General features: G+C 39.0%; 1 protein-coding gene across 5 annotated transcripts in view; it reads right to left on the bottom strand.

Moving 5' to 3' along the window:
- Positions 1-24,943, bottom strand: part of poc1b (POC1 centriolar protein B) — a 34,493-nt gene extending 9,550 nt beyond the window's left edge. For 2 of the 5 annotated variants that reach the window (XM_005454276.4, XM_019357936.2), the window contains exons 1-10: positions 24,617-24,943; positions 24,012-24,096; positions 23,438-23,609; positions 23,105-23,284; positions 21,734-21,841; positions 21,509-21,624; positions 21,207-21,340; positions 21,056-21,124; positions 20,794-20,946; positions 20,550-20,627 (exon numbers count right to left, since the gene is read on the bottom strand). In XM_005454276.4, the coding sequence (XP_005454333.2) occupies positions 20,550-20,627; positions 20,794-20,946; positions 21,056-21,124; positions 21,207-21,340; positions 21,509-21,624; positions 21,734-21,841; positions 23,105-23,284; positions 23,438-23,609; positions 24,012-24,096; positions 24,617-24,631 (1,110 nt within the window). In that variant the 5' untranslated portion in view covers positions 24,632-24,943. Of the gene's footprint in view, positions 1-17,800; positions 18,803-20,549; positions 20,628-20,793; positions 20,947-21,055; positions 21,125-21,206; positions 21,341-21,508; positions 21,625-21,733; positions 21,842-23,104; positions 23,285-23,437; positions 23,610-24,011; positions 24,181-24,616 lie in introns of those variants that run through there. The other 3 variants (XM_019357935.2, XM_025909150.1, XM_025909151.1) reach the window with 3 other exon arrangements.
- Positions 24,944-25,264: the final 321 nt, after the last annotated feature.

Genomic DNA, 25,264 nt, shown 5'->3' with positions numbered 1-25,264 from the left:
AAGGGTAATGAGTCAGAGTAAAGCCCTCATTATCATTATCATTAGTTGTGTGGTTCAAATATAAATAACTAATTACTTGATGAATGGACTAAAAACCCTTGACTGGCTTTATTAAAGATGTGTCACAGCAGCAACTCAGAGACGACCTGCAATTTTGTGTTTCAGTGGCAGTGGTTACATGTAATCCTTTGTCTGCCATGTTTTTAAAATATAGTGCTCAAAAACATATATAGAGAATAGCACATGGGATTGTAAATCAGTTTCAGCTGCTTTAGTGTTAATTAAATTAACAAGAACACTAGAGGGGCAACAATGACACAAGGAATGGTTTTACGGGAAGAGGCCACTGAGATTTTTTCCTCTCCTTATCTTTTCTGGTTGCTTTTTTCCCCCACTAGTTTTACATTTGGCTAGGATCGGTATCACTACTGGCAGCGTAAGGCAATACTTGGAACCTATAGAAGTGTAAAAACCAGTCTAACTCATCCAGGATGGCACATCAATACATGCCATTGCCAAAAGGTTTGTCATGTCTCCCAGGAAAGTCTTCAGACCATGAAGATTGAAAGAGACAGACAGTTAGTGTTGGAGAGTCTGACAGGGTCATAGAAGGACAGCCAGATCCCATAAAAATGACCTCCAGCAGCCCACTGGTATCAATGTCTCTGAACAAGCAGTAAGAACATGAGGGTGGCCTGAGGACCCAACATCCTCTAGTGGGCTCTGTGCTCACCATTAAGGCTGACTGGCATTTGCCATTGATTACTAGAGTTGACATGTCTACCATTTGCGCACTGTGCTTTTTACAGATGAGAATTTAATCTGACGTGTGACAGATGTGAAATGGTCTGAAGAAGCCATGGCCACGTCACTGCTAGCTGCTTCCTGTGTGTTTGCTGTATGATTTTACACCACAATGTTCTCCTTGGCTTCTCCAGACCCTTTCACATCTGATACATCTGCCCAGGGTGAACCTGCTTTCATCAGTAAAAAGCAAAGTGAGCCAGTAGTAGATTTTGATAGTGGGTCAGTGATGCTCTGGGAAAGCATATCCATACAGGGATGCTAAGACCTCTACAGGATAGGTAATGGCATCCTGCCTGCCATTAGGGTTCAGGATGAAATCTTTGGATCCATTGTGCAACCCATTGTGAGACTCAAGGCAGGCAGTTCCTGGAGGATGAATGAACTTAAATCAATTACAACATCTCTTGGACTGATCCCCGACTGTCTGGACATGGAACATCACCTCTCTGGTGGGGAAGGAGCTTGCGCTGGTGTTTGAGAGATACCAGCTAGATATAATCAATCTTACCTCAATGCACAGGTTGGGTAATGGGACCAGTGTCCAGAACAAGGGCTAGAGTCTGTTCCAGTCTGAAGTTGCCCTCAGTAAGAGGCTGTGAGCAGGGGTGAGTATTATAGTATCATCTCGGTTTGCTTACTGTACAATGATGCGTTTGCAGCTGAATCTGACCGGTATGTTGTTACTGGATTTCTATGCAAACACTTTGTCCATAACAAACACCATGTTCAAATATAAGGATCTCCATAAATGCAGGTGGCACAAGGACACCCTAGGCTGTAGGATGATGATCAGTTTTGTAATTGTATCTTTGGATCTGTGGCCATATGTTCCGGACAACTGGGTGAAGAGAGGAGCTATGCTGTTAACTGATCACCACATGGTGGGGAGTTTGATCAAGTGGCATGATGTAGGATGCCAGTCAGCCCTGGCACACCAAAATGTATTGTTAGGGTGCGCTGCAAAGCTCAGTCAATCTATATCGCACCTGTGGTCATGAGCTCTGGGTAGTGACTGAAAGAATGAAATCACATTTACAAACAAATGAGCTTTCTCAGAAGAGTAGCTGGCATCTCCCTTAAAGATGAGGTGAGGAGCTCAGCATCTGAGAAGGGCTCAGAGTAGAGTCACTACTCCTCTACATCAAAAGGAGCTGGTTAAAGTGGTTCAGGCGTTTTATCAGGCATGTCCCACTGGAGAAGGCCCTGGGGAAGACCCATGACACACTGTAGAGATGACATCTCTGGCTGGCCTGATAATGCCTTGGTGTTTCTGTGGATAAGCTGGACAAGGTGGCTGGGGAGAGGGAGGTCTGGGTCTTTGGTTAGGCTACTACACCTGTGACTGAGCCACAGATAAGCGGAAGGATGGATGGACGGATGGAAGGATCTAGACAGTTTTGGTCATTATTAGCTGTGGAACTTTAAACCATTAGTGGCGCCATAGAATCATGCTGAAAGAAACTGGTTAATCGGAGGCTGCCAATGAGCGGAAGCAATCCAAGTACTCTGACCTGGCAGCGAGTGCAGGTAGGCCAGCTGGAATGCTGGAATGTAGTATTCCCAGTGGAACTGGAGTGTCAGGGCTTTGTCAGCTTTTCAACCTCACATCTACTCCACTTCACAGGAGCAGGACAAAGAAGAGTCACCAAGGAACTGGCAGGGGAAGCAGGAAAAGCTAGTTTCTGGTTGTGTTTAAAGAGATCGGGGGGCCAAAAAACCCCTAAGGTAGCAGCAATGGATGCCAGGGAAAGATGATGGTCATCATTCTACCACCAGGAGATGTACTGAGGTTAAACCAAATCATAATTGACTGGTGATCCTCAGCTGATGACCCAATCAAGGCCCTATAAGTGTTTACCATGGCTCCCCCAGGGTAGTCCCTTCGAAGAGCATCTGAGCTAAACAGCACTGTTGGAGGTGCATCAGGTAGAAATGTCTCACAGGTTTTACACCTCGTGTGTCGATCTGTTTGTATTTTGTATCTAGATATTAACAGCTACATATCAATTACAGGACAAAATTTGGTTGTTTTTTTTTGTTTTAAACTTTTATTGGTCTCATCTAATCAAAGTACACTATTGTAGAAGTTTTGTGATATGTTCGGAAGAAACTTTGAAATGCTAAGCCATGCTGTTCTATTTGGAAAGTAGCAGTAGCACCTGGATTTTCCTGCAATTTCTCCAAGCACTATATGGTCTGAATTCTTATCATGTAAGTGGTGTACGTCTGTGTTTGTCCGTGTCCATATTCTTTTCACCCATGTACCAGTAATATAAGGGAGGCATGCTGTGGTGGAAATAGACAAGCACGAGTGGCAGCATGGCTATAATGCGTGCGAGCAGGAAGCTATTAACATGGCATTACAAGACAACCAAGGGGCAGGAAATTAAATTTTGCTGCCTCTGAGAAGGTTATGTCCAAGCCCTCCCTTACTGTGGATAACTGATTATTAGTTAGTTTTCTATCCACAGCTCTTCTACTTTTGTGCATTTTTATGCATTCTTTTGAACATTCGAAGTTTCCTACATTTTTTTAATAAAATACCTATTCATCCTCAAGTTTTGAGTATAAAACGCAGCTCTCGCTCTGTTTATGGACTGCCTTGTGTGTTTTCTAATTTCTGCTACATAACTTTGTACTTTGCTGTAACAAAACAAATTTCCAACCTGTGGGACTAATACAGGTCATCTTATCTTATCTTATCTTAAAAGATTTCTGCAGGTTTCCACACACTGAACAGTTAGCAAGCAGATAGTGTTAGTGTTACAGGTGTTACAGTGTATATAATTTCACTTTCTAGTTAAATAAAGGTTTAAAAAGAAATGTGTAAAAAGGGAAAAAAAAATAAGTGTAACATTAAATCGCACCACACTGCCCTAAAAAACTGCTGGTTGACTGGGCCTAATAGTTTCCCTGGTGAAAACCCTTCCTACTGAGTAAATAATGTTTAAAATGAATCTTGTTAATCATTAATGCAGAGCACCATTTGGTTCCTGCCACAACTTTCTTCACACCAAGATAAGACGACAAAGTAAACATGACCTCCACTCAACTGAATTATGACGACAACAACAGAAGGGCACTAAAGGTTTTACACCAAACAGTGTTGATTTTAATCTACTGAGTCAAGGTCATAACAACATAAAAACACTGGGTCTGTTTTGGTTTTGCTCTTGTGGAGACGACCTCCAATTTATGCTATGATAAAGGCAGGCAGGGACATGTTTTCTTGACATGGCTGTAATTCACTCTCAAACGCCCGCATAGTAAACACAAATCTGAAATGAGCAGGACTCGCGCACCACTTGTGATCCTTTCAAAATTGAGGCATCAATGGACAGAATCATAAATGATCACACCCATGCAAATATGCCCACACACCATTTCAGTCCTTGTCTTCATGCCAGCAATTGTGTTTGCTGTCGGATATGAAAGCACTGTTTAACCTGTTCACTTAATAAGTCTGTTTTTTTTTGTAATGGCTGAATAAGCTCACCCACTACATGACACCTGTAAGCATGGTTGAGAGAATTTTTGTCAGTCCATGCATTGCCACTTATCTGGCTCCAGGTTGTATGATGAACAAATTAGTCAGAGACTAGATACCAAATGAAGAGACAGAGTGATAGCTATAATACAAAAAAAAAAAAAAAAAAACTCCAAAATTGACAAGACAAGACAACAATTTTAAGAAATAGAGTCACTGAGAGTTTTAATATATTAGTTGTATGAGTTTTCTATGAATCCCAAGGGATTCACAACTGAAGCTTTTAGATTACAACTGACGCTCAGTCAGTGGCCTTTCAGAGACCTCAATATTCATCTCTATTAATTCACCAAAGATCAATTAGCAATAAGTCATTTTTTTGGTTTTTCCTAGCCTTTGCATACTGTTCTCATTTATGTCAATTTGAAAAGTGAAATCCTTTTTTGAAACTGCTTCCCCTCAGGAGATTTGAAGTAAGAGTCAACAGCAGTACCCATGGGGGGGGAGGATCACCACTTGGCTTAATGACACTTCTGGAGGATGTTTACTGTCATGAGAGCCTGAACATGAAACATGGCTCTCTAGGTTCACTTGTCGACAGATTTAATCAATGCTGCACATACGGATAGCATTAAACAGAGATCTTTTTGCCAAAACCTGAGCTAACAATGCATCACTGGGCTGAACAGGAGGTACCAACATAACCCGAGGCACACTCATTTAACTAAATCAAATTTTAAAAAAAACAAAAAAAAAAAACTATTTACGTCATTGATCTAGATGCCAGGGAACAGGAAAAGTCAATTTTCTACTTTTGTTTTACTTCCAGTTCCTTACCTTATTTTTTTAAACTGGATTTCCTCTTTATACTTCCACTTTTCTCTCTGTTACGTGCCAAATGGCAGAGTCTCTGCTATCTGATTATATTGGTACACCCTATACAAAGATCTGACTAAACAGTGCAGACACCAAAAAGGACCACAAACAGAAATAGTGAGCTCCGTCTGTTTTGACAGTTTCATCGCAGCAGTCAATTGTATCTTGAAAAATCTTTGTATGCTATGATTCATCACCATCTTAAGTTTCGAGTTTACTCTGAACCTATATTATTTTAATGCCAAAAATAACATTAGATAAAAATAAAATAACAAATCTAGGAAAACCACTTTGCAAACCAATCTGAAAACTCTCCATCCTGATGACATACACCTGTAGCTTTCATTTAAATGGCTTTGAATAGGTATACATCACAGCAAAGGTTCCTAAGAAAGACTCTTGTTAGAGAGGAAATTAGCCTTTCACTGAGAAGTTTAGAAACTCATATCCAGAGGATTGCCTTTGGTTTCTTTCCCACCAAAGTCTCAAGAGGAGGCGAGTCCTTTCACAGTGAGGAAGTGAATGAGCGTCATTGTGGCTTTGCACTGGATTAGCCCATTTTAAAGCCCCTTAGTAAGATTTAACCACATTATTCACATTTTAATGGCCATTCCCACCCACACATACACATGCCGGCTAAAATCAAAAATCCATAGGAATGAAATAAGAGCAGAGGTCTAATGCAAAGGAGGAAATACCAATGTTCATTGATCTCGCTCAAGTGTAAGCACTGTGCAATTGAAATTAGAGCAGTGAAATTATCGAAATGGAGAGGTGTATAAATATTGCAACTACTTTAATCAGAAAGCATACCCATAACAAATGCAGAGTAAACACCAGAGTAATCATTCAGGAAGTGAGGATATATGGAAGCCAAAATAGTTGAGTGCAAATCAGGTCCATGGTTAAACTGAATGACCTTCTACATTGATAGACACCCTCCCCACATGCAGATTGCCTTTCCACAGAAATTCAAAGGATGTGACGTTTATGTTCTTGGCTCTCTTCTGCTCCCTTACAGTTGTGAGCAAGATTAAAACTGGCCAAAGTAATCCATTAACAGTCACAAATGACTGGCTGACGGCACAACACAGATTCCACACAAGAGTAAAAAGGACAAAAACTTAAACTGAACGTGGCTTCAAATAATACTGACAATAAAGTGTATTGTACTGGCAACAAAAAAATAAATAAAACAATAAAAATGTCATTAAAAATGCATCATGTTGAAAAACAGTTATTTAAAAACCCTCAACTACCAAGGGGAAAAATAAATTTTTGAAACAAATCTGAGTGAATCACCTTCACTCTTTATCTGAGTGAAGGTGAGTGTAGGTTAGCTTGACAGATTACTTCACCAGTTACCAACATCAAAGTTGGTATTTTCTATCTAATGTGCAATGTTTGGGGGTTTTAGACATCAATAAATCATGCAATGACACAAAACTACCACATGCTGCTGTAATAAGTAAATTTCCCCAATAAAGTCTACTTCAACATTTAACTGTAAATGCATGAGTGCAATATAACAATGCACAACAATGCGTAGCCAATGCAAATGCGCAACAGAATGCTGGCAAGTAAAATCTGCGAGAAGCTAACGTCAGCTGAACACAAATACAAGGCTGAGGGAGGGGACCTAAAAAAACTAAATGCTGCAGTCAGCGGAGCCTGAAATGTAACCTTTTGACTTAGATTTATTTATTTATTTTATTCATTTTTACATCAGAGGTTTACCTTTAAAAATTTGGCAAATTTTTAAATGAGAACCCAAGATTGTTACATTATATCATTTATACAACAAAGTTTAATTGGATCCCTTTAAGAAGTATAAAGCTTTGACTTTATTTGTACATCCATGCTACATGGAACAGCTGCTGAACAGAAAAAAAAAAATCCTGTCCATTACCAGTAATGCAACTGATTACAGTTGCTTCAGTTACAATTACAGATGACAAAGCACAGGACAGTATTCAAACAAGGCTATGCAAAGACTTGACAATCACTGAAGTACTGCTATACTTCACTGAAGCAACAGTGTTAGGTGAGAATATAAAATTTAATGGTGCTGTGGAAATAAAAGCTAACGTCATCTAATATAGCTCAAAACATTGGGCTTGCTTATTGAAATGTCAACAATAATTCACATACAGCTCTAACACTATCTACCCCCTCCAAAATGCCAACCTGTGGGAAACACTGATAGCAGGTGGCTAAATGAATGACAAGAAAGGCCAGCTGATTGTGCTGGAGAGGTCCTCAAAGAGGAAGCAGCTAGTGCTTCCATCAATGTGGAGCAACAGAGGGAGCACTCAAAGAAGGTGGTAGAGCTGGACTGTTTGACTGACTGCTGCAGCAGCGGGGGGGTTAGAGGCCATGCTGTGCCTCTGCCCTTAACAGTACAGGCAGGAGGGAGCAGAGCACTTCCCCAGGCACCGGCAGCCACAGGTGGGCTTTGTGGTTTGTCTTCATGAGCCCTGTAGCACCCAGCTGCCTGTCAACCCTCTATCCAAGAGACAAACAACAAGCAGGCCTTTTCTGTCCACGCATGTGTCCATGTATTAGTCAGTGTGTGCATCTTCACAGCAGTCTTTCTTTAAAGATTAAAATTAGCTTCAGTTTTTAGGTAGATGCTCAATTTTTTGACAGTGCACCAGAAGATCAGCAGCTTTAAGATGACAAACCAGGATTTGAAAATGTGGAGGAGGGACACATTAAGGTGAACACAGTAAGCAAATAGTGTATGTGTAAATTTGCCATACATCTTCAGCTTTCTTTTCAGGCTAAAGTCCTTTGTAGACATATTTAGGCTGCTTTTTGGCTCACACAAAAGCTACATGTTAATGTAGCTAATATTTAGCTAATATCATAGCTAATGTTTGTATGGCATATTGCAATAAGCAATCTCACACAGCCATTCAGCTAACACAACGTTTAATAGGGAGACATCATTTCTGATTGTTTTAAAACCAACAATATTTGAAAGTAAACTGTGTTAGTTTGTAACATTTTCTACGTTCTTCAGCTTTAAGAACTTTTCACTAAAGTACTAAAACATTCAAGGTTTTTATTGTTTAAAACAAGTTTAACAAAAAGTAATCAGACACGCTGTGACCTAAAATAAATAAATACTCACTTCCTGGAAACTATTAAGCTTCAGATCCCAGTTCAAATAAAACTTCCTCCTCTTTAACAATATTTAATCTGATTAATTTGTCTGTAGTTTTTTAATGAAGCTCTGTCTGCCAGCTGGTAAGCCTGCATTCTATGTGTTTTAAAAGGTTGCCAAAGCACAGATTAGTAACTTGGTAGTGTGCCCAAGGCTGATTAAATTCAACAGCAAACATTTTGCCTATTTTTCTAAGTAGAACATTGCTTCCGATTCCTCCAGCTACTCCAGGCAAACTGAATGACATACAACTCAAAACTTCCTAAGAAGCGAGCTATGTATTCATTTCTCAAAAGCAGGAGCAGTATCACAATTGTGTAGACAAATGTATAGGTGTGCTCCGAGTCGAACAGACCTGAATGTGGGTGGAGGAGGTGGGTGAGCAATATGAATGTGCTTCTTGAATTTCTGAAGATGTGACAGGATTTGTTGGCAGCAGACATGCTTATTTAGTAACCCCAATGACATTCCTGGGTTCACCCAACTCCTCTTAACATCAAAGCCAGGTTTTTATGTAGGCGTCCAGTCTAAATACCAGAGCGGATGGTTACATCAGATTCTGTGTGTGTTGCTAAAATGTCTCGTCCACTTCTGCCTTCAAGGCCAGAACAAAAGGTTCTCAGGGTTAGCCTGGTTCTCTGCAGATTTAAGCCTTGGCAATTTCTAAATCACTATTTGATGAGAAATTAATTATTTGACCATTGAAAGTGTGAATTTGAGTTATTCTGCCAGAAGGTAAGCAAATGTACAGCTTCATCCATTGCAGAGGAGTTAAACGACTCCAGAGGTAGGAACGGTAGGGACAAGGAAAAATTGTAGACAGTTGATCCTTTCTTGTGATTTTATTGTACCACCTCCACATGGGTCAAATGTTAATGTCAAACTGGCCAAACCTTTCAGCCCACTCTCTCCTGCGAAAGGTGGTTGTGGAGACCATCAAGTGTTTCCTCCTGTGCAATCCCAAACACCAAAGCTATTGTGTTCTGCAGTGAGTGGTAGGAACAAAGGAAACATGGTGTATTGCCAAGTTAAAAAAAAAAAAAAAAATCAAACTGCATCAGGCAACGAAAAGCAGGAGAGAAATTTTCAGAGAAGAAAAGGACAGGAGCAACGAATGAACTGAACAGTGATGGGAGCAAAGAGCTACTGACTTCTTTCTGGATGTCTATTTTAGATAAAGGTCCAACTTTAAATGCCCCAAAAAATAGCCCCAATAGCACCATTGATATTCAACTCCCCTCCCCCCCAAAAAAATATCAAAAAGTGACAATAAACAGACAAAATGTTAATTTTGCTTCAATTTTGTAGAATTTCCTCTTTGGCTGTAGAGTCCCAAGGCTTCACAAGCATAATTATTTTGCATTTCTGCACTGCTGAGAGTGAACACAAATGTGCCACAATTTCTCCATCTGTACAGTTTGTTCAGTCTAACTACTTAAAGCAGTTACTACAGTAAGGAGCCTGGATACCTTTTCACAAATAACTCAACACAGCTATACCAGATAGTTTAATTTTGTAGTTTTGACTGAAGCAAAACTACAGAAAAATTGTCCAAAAACGGTTATTCTTCTAACTGTAGATTAACAGAACAGACTTTGTTCACAACCCCATCAATCCAACTACCCATGCTGCTGTCACTGTACCAGGCAGCAGTACTGACACCATAATTACTATCATTGCAACTGTGGTGCTGCTCAAAGATGGAGCGCACAAGTCACCAGATGTGTCTATACCGCAAAAGTCTACCTGGTGCTGATGGTAGTTAACAAGCCTTAGAACATAAAACACACAACGTTACACGAATTCAAGAGAATTTGTAAAGCATTTTGTTTTTGAGGAGACTTCTTGTCAATTGGCTTCACATGAGCTTTTCCAAACATAGCTCCTGATGTGTGTCACAAGATGTTCTTGACAAGGGTCATGGATGTCAGTTTAGACTGGGGCCTTTGAAGTGGTGCAGCATTGGGACTTTCTAAGAATAACTAACTGTGGAGAGGAAATAAATGGGCAACTTCCCTTCATTAGGCTCACTTATGATTCCATATATAACTGGTCACAAGGGGACTTGCAGCCAAAAAGGTAACATGTGGACAAAGTGAGGACATCTATGCTTTTGTTCAAATTAAAAAGTTTTATAGGCTCTTTTTAATACGGCTTATTTTTACCATTTATTCATAGATTATGAATTCTATGACGCTGAAAGAATAAATTTGAGGATGTTATAAATGCACTGTGAAAAGCAGTTTTAAATTACTGCTGTAAAAATGTGGAAACCATGATGCCATGAGTAATTTTAGATCCAAATTTTGTTGAATAACACACACTAAAAATAAATTATAGTTTGGATGTGCCTGCTGTTATGTCACAGAACCTGATTTCAACTATAAGACTACCTCACCAACTTACCATCCCAAGAGATTTTCATTTCTTCTCTCCCTTGCATTACTGAATCTCAGCAACAACAAAATCCTTGAAATATCACAGAAGACAACTAAGTTGTCCCATTAAATTTGAACTTCTGAAAAAGGGGGGCACTTTAAGAATTATAACAATGTTTGGACAAACAGTATATGCAAACTTTTTGTAAAACCCCTTGAAATGATGCCCCAAAATCTGCACTTTAATCTCATATTGATTGTTTAATTTGGAATCTGCTGGAGCACAGAGAAAACCCAAAAACATTGGTACTGTGTCCCATAATTATACAAGAGACTATAATTTCAACAAGCAGTTAATTTAACATCTGTGTTATGCTTGAGAACATCAAACACTGGAATCTGAAAACACCAAAATGGATAAAAAGCCAAGTAACAAAATATGAGAAAACTAAGAAACATTTTCTAAGATGCTTCATAGCATCACTTAAACTTCAACAGTTACATATTGCTTGCATGTAATCATGACACATATCCCACTATATATCCTTTTACATCTTAGAAAGTCAACTATGCAGTTGAAAGTTAGAAACCCTGGAGCACTGAATGCTAAAATACTGCTACACACAATTCACACAACTATACAACTGCAGTTTCAAAAGCTACAACTCTCACAGAAACAGCCAAAGCAGATGGATGTCCACAAGAAAGATTTGACTGAACTGCCTTGCCACATAAATGCCTGCTAATCAGCTTTAGCTCTTAAGCTAATACCAAAAGGACTGCAAAGCACCTGTGGGAAAGGCATTCGCCATTCAGAACAACCTCACAGCTAATTGCTCATAGTCTCGTTGTAAAACAATGCAACCTCTCAGACTATAGTGGAGACCTAACCTTTCCTATGTTCCCACACATACTGTGCACTAAGCCTCCACAAAATACTTAAGCGTCTTTAACCAAAATCCCTGCATCTAAACTGTGGCAAACAATTAAAGAAAAATAATAAGATAAATAATACAGTAAAACACACAATTCAACAATATCACTAATAATCACTCTAAAGAAACCACAGTCACAGCTTTTAGCACAAAAGCTTCATTACGTTTCCTTGCTGTTTGGGTTTAAATTTGATTAAGACATGACTTTCTCAAAAGATCAAACAGGTATCCCCCCCAAAGTCTGGATACAAAGAGCCAAACAATCATGTGCAACGTGACTGCTGTGAGTGAAAAACGTTGCAGCAAAATGTGACCGGAAAGAATGGCAGCAAAAGTTGAGTTAGAATCATCCCGTTTACTGGACAAATCCCTGAACCATTTGTCTCTCTGAGGTTTTTACGCAAGTCTAATCCATTTCCATTTTTTTAACATGCTTTCCAAGTGAATTCTGGAGTCAGTGCTTGTTTTCCTAAAAACACCCACTATTTTGCACTGTAGTGTGCTTGGTTAAAGACGTTCTACCTCACATTATTTGATTAGACAGAAGTGGGGAAAATAAATGTAAACGTATAATGTGCGTGAAAATGACTTAAGAGGAAACTGGACTTATGCAACAAATGTGAATGCTCAATACATGAAATGTCCATGGAAGACTGAGAAAAAAACCCCAACATATGCAGAACAGTAGTACGAGGAATAATGTGTAACAGCAGTATAAAGATCTGAGATTAGGTCTGGAAAAGAAAGAGGAAGAGAAGGGTTACATCAAACAATAAAAGTCCATTATTGGCATCAGGGCAACTGTGGTCAGAGTAGGGGGATCCACTTATCCCTCTCCTGGGAGCAGAGAGATGAATGACTTCCTCACAGGTGGACTATGAGCTTAACAGGAGGGGGGTAGCAGTGAGAGATGGTGGGGTTTAACCTGGGAGTGAGGAGGTATTGGGTTACAGCCGCACCTCCGGAGAGAAACCGTGACCAGTGGCTTTCTCATCTCACAGGAAATGGATTTGTTTTCTGAGCCCTTTCCATTAATCCTCCCTTGCAGACATATGCATGGGTGTGCAAACAATTGTACAAGGGTTCACGCATACAGAGTAATGCGCATACACACCCATGTGTGAATAAAAGACTGGCGCACAGCCACTTTTACAAACATGTCATTCCAAGTTTAAGAACTTTTCCCAAGAACTAGTGACGTTTGTTAGGAATCACTACATTTCCACTGCAGGACTCAAGTTCCAGGTGAATTTTTTTTTCCACCGAAAAGTCCTGAACTGAAAGTCCTTACGTGTGGGGCTGATTCTGAGTCGTGAAGTAGCCAGCTTACAACATTTTAGTTATTTCTGCAATAGCTGATGAAAACCAGTTTACTTACTCTGAGGTATACTGCATAATTGTCAGTTACTTTTTGAAAACACGGGATTCAAACTTGGGATCTCATACCAATGTATGTGTGTAAGAGAGACAGAGAGAAAGTCATAGTGGTAGAGTGAGCAACTAAGTGATCTAAGAGGCATTAATGAAAACAGAAAGGTAAATAAGAAAATGTTCTACTGGTATATTTTATAAACCACCCTAGATGGTACATTTGCTTTGAGACTGTTGTAAACAAAATCAGGTTTCACAAAAACACACCATACTGATTCAGTTTGAGCATTATATTGGGTTTTATCTAAGCACCCAGGGCCTAACACATTTAAAACTCAATTTCTTAGAGTCCATTCAAAGCACAGTCCTGTTTTAGCTAACCTTGCCCCTAGTCAGTCAAGGTTGGCAGCTAGATACCTCTCAATGGGAAGAAAAAAAAGAATATAAAAAACTGTTCAGAAGAAAAAAAAAAAAAAAAAATAAATCAATGTCCACTTTTTCTGCAAGCCTAGATGAGTTATACAGAAATAAACTCGGCCAGCAGCAGAGCCATGAGGCGTCTGATCTGCCTACACAGTTCACCAGGCCACATCCTCTCTGCCTCCACTCAGGGAGAAAATAGCATCAACGTGCAACACAGCCAAACATTAAGGTAGCCTGTTATTTCCACAGACATATGCACTGGGTTCTCTTAAATTGGTTAGCTGCAGTTAAGTCCACCACTGTTAGATGAACTTAAATATATTAGATACATTTGTAGCCTGTATTTTCAGTTAAAGCAAATGTGTGAGTGCACATTAGATTCAAGTCAAAGTATATTTCCTTCATTCTAAAAATCAGACATTATGAAACCTTAAATCAAAATACAGATACAGTAATCACCTACAACATTAAAACTACCCGCTTGATACATCTAACTTGTGCAACAAAAACATTTTTCACTAGTCTGTGCATCAGCACATTGGTAGTGGATTGCTTGTCCCTCACATTCCAGGGACACCTGACTGGATCAAGTGACTCCAGTATAGATTCCAGTTCATGGCCTTACATTTTTGGTAATTTCCCTAAAGCTGTTTTACAATGTCTTGCTGCTGCCATAGACAGTGTTTCTTGTTGTGTTTCCTTTCGCCCTTCTGGCCAGATTCTCATTGGTAAGATGACATCATTATCAAATTTGTCCTTCTTTGTCTCATCCAAGTTCTATTTTTATCTCTCACCTTAGCCTCCATTTAATTCTCACAACAAGCAGGAAAATAAAATGCAACACATCTTTGCCTTTCAGGTGTCCTGGTAATACTTGTAATAGACCTCACAGTCTATTCTTAGCTTAGTGCAAGGACCGACTGTCAGCACGTTCCTACCAGTGGCACCTGAGGATACCGCTGTAACCTTCAGAGAGTATTCAGAGAGCAGGGAGTTAGTCAAACGTGAAGAACTGGTTGAGGTAGGTGGCAGAAAAGAAGACATTTCAAATGACAAAAATGAAAGTTCAGAAATAGTTGTATTGTCCTTGTGGAAAAACGACAATTATAGAATTACAGTTAATTTAATAATAGCAAACTGTACTACATGGATTCTACACAAAATCACCCTTGAAAATGATTCTACTGAGAGCAGATATAAACTAGCATTTTCAGCATCGGAAGTAACAGGTTTGTGCAGGGAGTCATCTTTTTAAAAATAGATCTATATCCAGGATGTAGTTGTGCTGTATTGGTATCATACCTTCATTGTACAAATTAATCTTGAACAAAATTAGCCTATAAATGAAAAAAATCAATAGAGGAAAACTTTTGGAGAAACACCGCATGAGTTGTTGACCATTATGAGTTGATTCATAGCTGGTCCACCAGAGGGCACTCTGCAATGTTCGTGTTGGCAAAAGGTTAAGAAAGCCACAAACAAATCAACCAGCTGATCCAAACAGTGTTAGGACAAGCATAAATGAATAATCCACAACTTGTTGTGACAATAACACAAGTTTAATATTAACCTGCATCATTATATTATCTAAGTGTTGACTTAGAGGGATTAATAGCTCTCACACTATCATCCAATTTAACTTGGAAGTGCAACCTTGCATCTAAATCTTGATTAAGACTTCTGTGGGAAATTTACGTTCCAACTTACATAGCAACCAGAAACTCCTTTTATCCATACAGGCAACCTTCCTCGCCATTCAAGTCACTGCCGTATGCGTCAACCCAGCGGTTGCATTTCTTTGGAGGTGAACCTCAGGTTACGTAGAAGACAACGGCGTAGGGTACAAGTGCAAGTTACAACGTAGATCTGACACAAAAGTGACAAAATCCAAACAGAAGGACACCTTACTTAAGTCAGATGATAAATAAATGATCTACAAGAAAAACATTTTGCCCCTTGAAAGAATCTGAAAAGTCAGTGCCTCGAAAAACAAAGAGAAACTGTCAATAAAATAAACCTAAAGTAAGTCTAAATACCAAGAAATCAATAATGTCCCAAGCAATATCTAACAATTAAATACCTTATGCAATTGGTAAGGCAGATATCAAACTTACTCACTAAACACCAATGACGCATACCACAACTAAATGACCCATCCAATCCACGAAAAGCACACAGAGCCGAAAAGTATCTGATGTAAGAGTACAAAGATATATATTTTTAAAAAAGAAGGGAAAAAAAAGAATGTTGATTTCTTCATTGAAACTTATAGGAGGCAAAGTGTCAAAAAAAAGTCCACATTGTAAGAGTAAAGTGTCCTCCTCTTCTTGGGAGCTGTACATGCTCAGCCAAGATAGACAGTGATTCACAAAGTGCCACACTATCTGTCAAACTGTTCATGTTGGAAAACAACTGTTTGACAAACAGCAGTAAATTGATCATTACATAAGTAAATATGTTTTAGAGGATGTCAAGTTAAAGCGTGAGCAGACCGTACACACAGTGGCCTTTTTGACAAAAGCATGTAAATGCTATCCATAATTGTGGTTATGCAACATATTTAATCTAAGAAACAGAGAAGCAACACCATTTTTATACACAGCAATCAAGAGCTATAACAAAAATATTTCTTTGTTTGGAGGACACCACAAAGTGCTTCCTGTAAGTCGGTGTTGCGCAAGGTTGAGATTAAAGGCAAGCAGAAAAAGGAAAGAGGGAGGAGGGAAAGAGGAGAGGAGGGGGAAAGGACAGATGTGAACCTGAAGAGAGAATCTCGTGAATTAGTAATAAGGCTTGCCCTTCTCTTGTATTTTTGATGAGGAGGATCAGGTTTTTGGACACTTACATGCAAGCATCGGATAGACTGGAAGCGCCATGGGGAGTCTCGCAGCATTATGTGACGTGTACAGTGTCTGAAGAAGGGGTTCCGCTGTGACTGCATGGAGTCGTCATATGCTCAGGAAGCCTTAAGTAATATTTCACTTGCACAGACTGTGCTCCACTCTGTGAGCTGCATTAGGAAAACTGCTGCCCACCAGAAAGTCAAGGCCAAATATGTGGCTCCTTAATTTTATGACTATTAATAGTGGTTTACTGACTAGAAGACAGAACAGCATTTAAAAACAAAACATAAAAATTAATAAATACATAAAACAGGTCAGTATACAATTTTAAATCTTTTTAGCTCATCTCTTAAGAGGAATGCTCCTGTATACATTATGTATTTAAAAACACTTGGCAATATATTTGACAGCTTTACTCAACCAAAACAGATAATAACAGAAGGCCATCTAATTCATTTTAAACACAGTGCTAGTTTACATATGAATAGTGCTTTGTAAAAATGTGAAAACTGCAACCTAAGGGGCAAAAAAATTGCACACCTGTAAAGTTCTTAAATTACATGAAATTACACAAATCAAATAATCATTAAAGTAAATTTATATTAGGTGCATAAATGTTCTATATTCCTGCATTTTATCAGTATATCCCTTCATAACCATGTGAGTAAAAGACAGTGTGAACCAAACAGACTATGAGAGGATATAGTATGAATGAAAGTGCTTGGACCAAGTATACAAGAGCACGTTTGCCCAAGTGCAGCAGTGTGTATTTGTGTGTGGGTATGTGTGAATGTGAGGCTGTTATGCAGCCTCTGGGAGTCTGTGTCCTGGTGGAAAGTGAACCCCTCCTCCACCCATTACTATCTTTAGCTCATTTCCGTCGTGTCTTGTCACTCGTGTTCTCCTCTACAGCACTTAAATCTGGTATCTAAACCTCCGGGCCATCCAATATCCTGTACTTCCCCTACACAGAAAGCCAGAGTGGACTGTAGAGAGGCGGGGTCTTCTGTGTTCTATGCAATCACACAAATCTACATGGCCCAACATGTTCAGAATTGACAGATGTTCCTAATAAATGAACATACTATCAATACTGCACACTCATTCACATAGAACTGTACCATATATGGCTAAAAAAGAGGCACATACCTACACAGATCAATGGTAGGATGTCTGTTAGTAGAGGACACCTTGTCTGTTTAAACCGGTATTGCTAATGTCTGCAGGGACACTAGAGTTGGCACAAGTAACCAAATCTAACCTTCTGCTTTCTATTAACTCTTAAAACATACACATGCACAAACACTTGCCATTCATTGTATTTCTTTTACTGCTGACTGGAATCTGTTCAATGGGATGGTAAAACTCTCCATGTAATATCTTGTGATGCATTTCCACTTAACTATAAGAAACGCAAGCAGGGACTGTGCTACATTTCAAGGAATGCAAAAATATACAGTTGCACAATGCAAGGTAGTTGCAAGAGAAGTTCAAATAAACTGACAAGAATGGATAGCACAAATGAGTTGTTTTATTCAGCTGCATCATCCAGTTTCATTAGACTTTCTAACTCCCCATGGAGATGTTGTCACATTAACAAACAAGCACAAATCCGAAGGCCTCTCAGTGACCTCTGTGGTTTCCAGACAAATATTTAACCCAGTTCCTGGATAAATTCCATGTTTTGTCGGAAACGTAATGGATAAAGTTAACATGTTAGAAACAGAACTTTGAAACGAGATGTTCATACTTATAGCCTCCTCAATCATTCAAAGACAACCAGCAGATGGCAGCCGATGATGATTAGATACATCATTTTGTGAAACTGGTGTGTCTGTCAAAGTTTAATGTTTAATGCTACAAAACAGAGAAAGGCCCAGATTCTCACTGAAAAACCCTATCCTGCTAGTGCTGCTAGCTCAGTGCTCAGACTTAGTAATGTAAAAGCGGAAGACAAAACAGCTGATGCCCCAGGAGAGTCATCATGTCATTACTGACACCTGCACTTCCATACAAACATCCTGAAGGTAATCATGCAGAATTGCATAGCTTTGTAAACACTTTTGCAAAACTACAAACATCTTCACCAGTTAAACAATATTTAGAAAGAGAGAAAAAAACAACAGTGTTATTCACACTTGAATGCTTGCAGATCTATGTAATGCTCAGTCAGATTTCTCTCCAGGGAAATCATACACACTCAGAATAAAAGGAAACCAAAGTGAATACTAGCAGGTTTAAAGGCCATTAGTCAAAAAAGCTAATAAAACATAAGTGATAAGAGGAGATGGCCCTAAATTATAGACAGGGAGGTTACCAATGGCAGCAGGAAGGCCAGAGTATAGCAACCTTCCCATGGGGCCACCCATGTAGCCACCTCAGGCAACTTGCATGTCCCAGTCGTTTTCTCTCACTCTCTCTCGTTCTCTCTATTTTCGTTTTTACTTGGGCCCATTAGGGCGATGAAGGGGAAACATGGACACAGAACGGAAGGGAATTCTCTCTGAGGACATCTACAACAGTGAGAGACCAAAGAAATTAACCAGAAGGGAAGACGAGAGGAAAAGAGGACAAGGCAGAGGGGGAGGAAAGATGAGGTTTCTAAGAGATGGATATCAGGAGATGAGAGCTGACAGGAGTAGCACTGAGGGCTCCCTGCTCTGAACCAATTTAAACAGGAATGACCCTCACACACATTACACACACACACAGTACTAGTGACTCATGTCATGTACAAACCCCTGAAGCACGACCACAAACACACACACACACACACACACACACACACACACACACACAACTGGGAAATCACTAGCACATTCAAACACTGTAAATGCTCATGCAATGCTCATATTTATGCATATGCATTCATGCAAAGACAACCTGAAGAAGGCACTGAAAAGTGATGACATATTATAATAATAAGTCAGAAGCTCTGTGTGTGTGTGTGTGTGTGTGTGTGTGTGTGTGTGTGTGTGTGTGTGTGTGTGTGTGTGTGTTTAGCTGAGGAACACACTGAGAAATCAAGTAAGGGACATTCATTCATCTTGCCATTTTTGGCAACGATTAACTGATGTACATGTATAAATTTTGGGTGACATCATGGTGAGGTGATTAAAACTTGTGCATAATAATGGATGGCAATGGATTCAGAGGATTGAGGAAGAGACTTATTCTTGGATTCCAGTCTGGATATTAAACTTCCTGCCTCTGAACTATTCTGTTTGAAATGCACATCTAATTCTCACAGTAACCTAAAGCCTCGATTTAAAATCAAGTACTCTGCAGTCTTTGACGTAACAGTGGATGAGTTATTTTGCAATCAAATCAAAATCAGTCAGTGTGCATTACTACTCATCTTCATTAACATTTCTTCCCATTTATGCCGGATGTGCGTTTATGAAGTTGGGGGATACCTTGATACATGACTTTCTACTCTAGTTCAAGGGTTGGTCAATGATGCTCATGAGCCTCGAAACAACAATATATCACAGGACTGAAAACATGAAAATACAAAGTGGGATTAACAAGAGAGAAAAAAAAACAAACGCACACAGAGCAGCTGAAAAAGGTGGAGCAATACATATATGGTGGCAAAAACGCGTCCTGCAGTGAACAAAAATGTATCCACGTATCTGACAGAACCACTGAATGGCAAACACAGCTAGTGGCTGTATGTTATTAATGACAAAATCAAAAATAAATAAAACAATGATATACATCACAGCATCCTTAACATCCACTGAAGCAAGTTTTAGAAAAGCTTCAGGATTTCAAAACTAAATGCTGGTCTGCACTGCCACCTGGTGGTGATACGAGCATCCCCTCCAAATGATACGAGTATGAATTAGTTTAAGTCGTCTATAAAATGTTCTTATAGACACTATAAGAACATTTTTCATCAATATCTTGAGTAGTAGCTAAATATTGCTGTTTCTGTATTTCAATATTTCTGTGTTTCAAGTCATTTTTTTATGCACACACTAAACAATAATCTACATAAACACCTGATTGAATATCCTACGGTTTAGATGTGTTGAACTTATTGATTACAAACATTAACATCTATAGTGGTGAATCAAAACTTGCAATTTTGCAATTACCTTTTAACTTTAACCATATATAAACCTATGCTTTACAGTAAAATAAAAACAATGCCATAATTGCCAAAATGCCATTTTCTCTATTTGCACGCCATATATTCCAAGCCCATTCACTTTCTTACATACTTTACTGTATATTTACTGCTCTGCATCTTACCGTGTTGCCATGGACAGACTGTCCCAGCTGTATGACATGTGGCTCAGCTGATCGGGTGTCTTTAACCGCTGGACTGACCTGGCAACAAAACACGTAATTAAGCAGCAAGCACTGCGCCTTCCAAACAAAGTAAGATAGTTAAATGTTTACATCTGCTCTTTATATCGAAATGGCAAATGCCTAAAAAAATGTAGCACGGAGTTTTCATGGTCTGTTAGTATTAATGAAGTGAAACAAGACTGACCTGAATGGCTGTAGGCTGTGGGTGATGAAGGTGGGGTCCCCTGGGATGAATGTCGGACAGGTGGGGTGGGGGATCTGGTGTCGACCTCCGGCTGTGTTGAAGTAAGACATCCTGATATGACCTGCTGTCAAAGTTAGTCTTCCACAGCAGCACCTAAGCAACCAAGATGCAACCACATGACCCAAATTCAGCACATTTTCCAACAGTAAAGATATGACCTCGAATGATTTTGGTAATCCTTTGTTTAGTCATCGTGCAGAACCTGACTGTCAGCTCCTCCAGAGACAAAGAGATCTCCAGCCCTGGAAAAGGCCACAGTGATCACAGCACCCTAATAAAATATTAAAGAATGTCAAAGACTATAAGTAAACACCATGAAGGACTAATAAAGTGGACATTTCTTTATGCATCACCTTGTGCCCATGAAGAGTGTAGATCAGACGGCCTTCCAACAGGTCCAGTATCTTAATAGTGCCATCATTCGAACCACTTATCACATAGTTGTTGGATGGGTGGAAGGAAAAACTATTGATTCCTGCACTATGAACTGATCCAAATTGTACAAAAAAAATAAGCCACAACCACAAAAATACACATATAAAATTGAATTTTACATTAAAACTTCAATTAGATGAATTAATTGCATACCTAGTAATCTAGGGATGCAATTAAAGTCTTAACTGTAGGATGAAAAAAAACAAAAACATTAACATACCACGATAATGCTGAATAAGCTTGTTGGTTCGTAGATCCCAGATTTTCAATGTACTGTCAGCTCCTGATGACGCAATACAGGTACCACTGGAGTTGAAATCAACAAATGTTGCTGATCTGGGGTTTAAAAAAAACAACAACAAAATAAAGTCAGTCATTGGCCATCATCATATATGAAACATACTGAGAAAAGAGAACACTAGATCAGTTTTTGGAGAGATTTTACCCTCCACAGTCAGTCAAACAGTTGATGCAGTGTTTGGTAGATGTGTCCCAAAGCCGGACAGTCCGGTCATCCCCACAGGAAGCTATGATTCTGCCATCTGGAGAAAATCTACAGGAAATAAACACACAACAATAGTACAGAAGAAGTCTAAATACACTTTTTTCAGTGCTGTGCTGTTTCACACTCATATAGTTACAAACGCTCCGTTGATCAGTGAGTTGTTTATACAGTTATGATCAGACGTTTCCTCAATTTTTTACTCAGTACTCTCAATTTTGGGTTTTTAATGACTTCTTTGAAATGTTCTATGAATGATTTTACAGCAGGCAGATTAATTAAGGCAAATAACAAGAATTGTGTATACATTTATTTTTGGATTCTTTTTTAAGTGTACAGAAGTACACATACGGGCTCAAATATATACACGCACTCACTTAAATATTTTAATAAGTGGATGCTGAAGGTTCAACAATGTCTTCTAACTGAAAAAGACCAAAACCTATTAACTTGCCTGTTACCTACAACTGGACTTTCTTGACAGTAGTTATTGAACTGATCAATATTAAGAACAATGGGAAAAGTGCAAGTTAAGATCCAATGAGAATGTCACAGATCCATTTCTACACAACTGCAGATTCTAAAGTTTTCAGTTCAAACAATTGTGCACGAGCATGGTAGTGGTAGCATCCCACTCTGGGGCTGTTTTGCTGCCGGTGGTGCTCTTAGATTGCAAAAAGTAGATGAAAACATGAAGGAGGAGGGCTTCCTCCAAATTCTGCAACTCCACAATTAGATATTCTAACAGGAAAATGATCGCAAACACACATCAAAGCTGGTTAAGTCACGACCTCAGTCCTATTGAAAAGTTGTCAGCTACGCTTAAAAGCCAGGTCTGTGCCAGAAAACCAAGCAATTGAAATGAACTCAAGGAGAGTGGTGAAATATCTTTGTTGATGAGTACCAAGAATGTCTGGTTGATGTGCAACTTTCTAAAAGACATTTAAATAAATATTGGTCTTCTCTAACCCTGAGCAGATTAGAGAAAATCTCAAATTCACATTTCTGCACCCACTTCTGTTAAAAAAAGAAAAGAAAAAAAAGAAGAAAAGAAGCAATTAAAGACATATGCTGCACAATAAATCTACCCTGGAAAAAGAACAGTTCAAAGAAATCACTAAAAGCCCAAAAAGTATGATGAGATTTATGCCAATGGTGTGTATGTAAACTTTTGATCACAACTCTATATAACATATTAACTTCTTTCACTATATGGGAACTTCAAATGAGCACAAACATATAAACCAAATATCAAGTGAGTTATAACACAACTACATGAAAATAGACTATAGGGATTTATGTGCTCTTTGGTACCTAGCACAGCGCACCCAATTAGTGTGCTGATTGAGGGAGTAGATGAAGCACTGCCGGTGAACACTCCACACTTTAACAGACTTGTCATCTGATGCTGTCACCAGTCTCTGGCCATCATGGGAGAAGGCAACACTGCGTACAGCAGCTGTGTGGGCTTTGAACACTGTTGACTCGCCTTTCCTATGAGATGCACATGAAATAACAAAATACAGCCATTTTATTTTTGTTGCCAAGTCACTGCAAGACATTAATTTATACACCAAACTGCAAGTTATTGGACCAAGTTTTAATTCAGAGGTTAAACATGTCTTGGATAAAGTGACTGATGCTTACATTGAAGGTGTCCACAGTCTGACTGTTCTGTCCTTGGAGGAAGAAGCCACCAGATTGCCAGATGGAGAGAATTGCACCCCAGTGATGACATCCTGGTGCCCAACAAATTGAAAGGCCCTCGCCTTGGGAGCAAAATTCCATATCATCAAGTTTTTATCTAATGACCCTGAGGCTGGAGGGACAAAAGATAACAAAGACACATGGAAAAATATCAAACACAAAATAGATCATAAAACTCCCATCAGTACAGATGGCCTTTGTTAGAGAAATAATGCAAATACATTGGACACTTGCAGGTTAAATGTCCACCAATTAAAACACCCCATTTTGGAACACGGGATAGGTGGTTTCAATATTGCTTGCCTAGTTCTAAAATAGCTTAAATCTGTTCCATCATTTTAGTTCAAATATTATCAATAAAAATTTGAAACACCTAGCAATGTCAGCATTTCTGGTTAAAAAAAAAAAAGTCTTTTACTATAACGTTATTTCAAGGTCAAAAGAATGACACAAGACAACAGCAAATATATGCATGATGTTAAAAGCATGTCTGCATTTGAAAAGTAAGGATTACCCAGTTGTTTGCGGTTGGGATTGAAGTCTGCACAAGTGACAGCATCTTTGTGTCCCTTAAAGTGCCTCTCCAACGTAGGATCCTCCTTCAATTACAATGCTCAATTAGTGTAGAAAAATCTGCGCGCATTGGCGGTGTTTCAAAAAAGTCATCTTGACAGGAAAGTAGGCTGTGTGAAGAATAAATCAATTCTGACTTCTTCGAACTAGGAAAACTCAGCGATTATAGTAAAACATTTGACTTTGATTTTCGAAAGACACTCTGGCGTTGCTCTGCTTCATGAACACTTTCACTCGTTAGGGCCAACTTGCTCAGACTCAAGTCTACTGTTGGATAACCGTGGTAGTCTTTAGTTCCCTGCTCTGCTGCGTGGTCTTCCGACATTACAAACATTACGCTTGGCGAAGCTGAAGAAAGGCACGTGTAAGCGATGCTTTAATAAGTTAATATAGTAGACCCCGTGTGACAGCCCAATCAGTAAATCCTCTTAGCAGACGTAGCTAAAAGAAACTTGCCGACTCGGCTAATATTAGCGTCATATGACGTTATGTACACAAAGTTTTGCTCATTTCTTTTAACGCAAGTATTAAAACAAATATACTTACCATAACAGACGCCATTGTGTGTGTTGAGTAAAATTGCTAAAGTTGTCTGAAGGAAATTTGAACTAACCCGCTCGTCTGCACCTCCATGACTGTCAACACACCACTGCGCGTCCAGCAACTCGTTCAGACCTGGCTTATCGAACTCAGATATAATAGCTCAACACTTTTTTCAGTAAGCTGAATTCTCGTCGTACTTTATGGTTTCCGAGATCAAAAATACACAATGAGTTTCGTTAAACGCATAACAGAATTGCACCTTTCATCTGCAGCGTGAAGCTAAAACGAAAACAAAAAACAACCCGTGTTCTGTAGCAAAGACTGGTGTTGCATTCATGACACATGTTAAAATGGTAAACATAAAAATCTTGACTGGAAATCATCTTTACAAGATAATACTTGAGCACAGAAACCATTCGTAAATACAGAAAAATCACTCAAAATGAACAAAATAGTATTAGTATTATTATTGAATTATTCTATTCAAACTATATGAAAAACTGGTGTCATGTTAAGGATTGAGGGGCTCACTGTAAATATGTGTCGGACAAATCTAAAAATGAGCATGTCATAACAAAGAGAAAAGACTGCGTAAAATATCGGGTAGAACATACCAAATTCACAAACCACGGATATATTCTACAAACTGTA

This window comes from Oreochromis niloticus, linkage group LG7 (assembly GCF_001858045.2).
Source record: "Oreochromis niloticus isolate F11D_XX linkage group LG7, O_niloticus_UMD_NMBU, whole genome shotgun sequence".
NCBI lineage: Eukaryota > Metazoa > Chordata > Actinopteri > Cichliformes > Cichlidae > Oreochromis > Oreochromis niloticus.
Note: the sequence above shows the minus strand (reverse complement) of the source record. Positions and strands in the feature narration are given on the sequence as shown.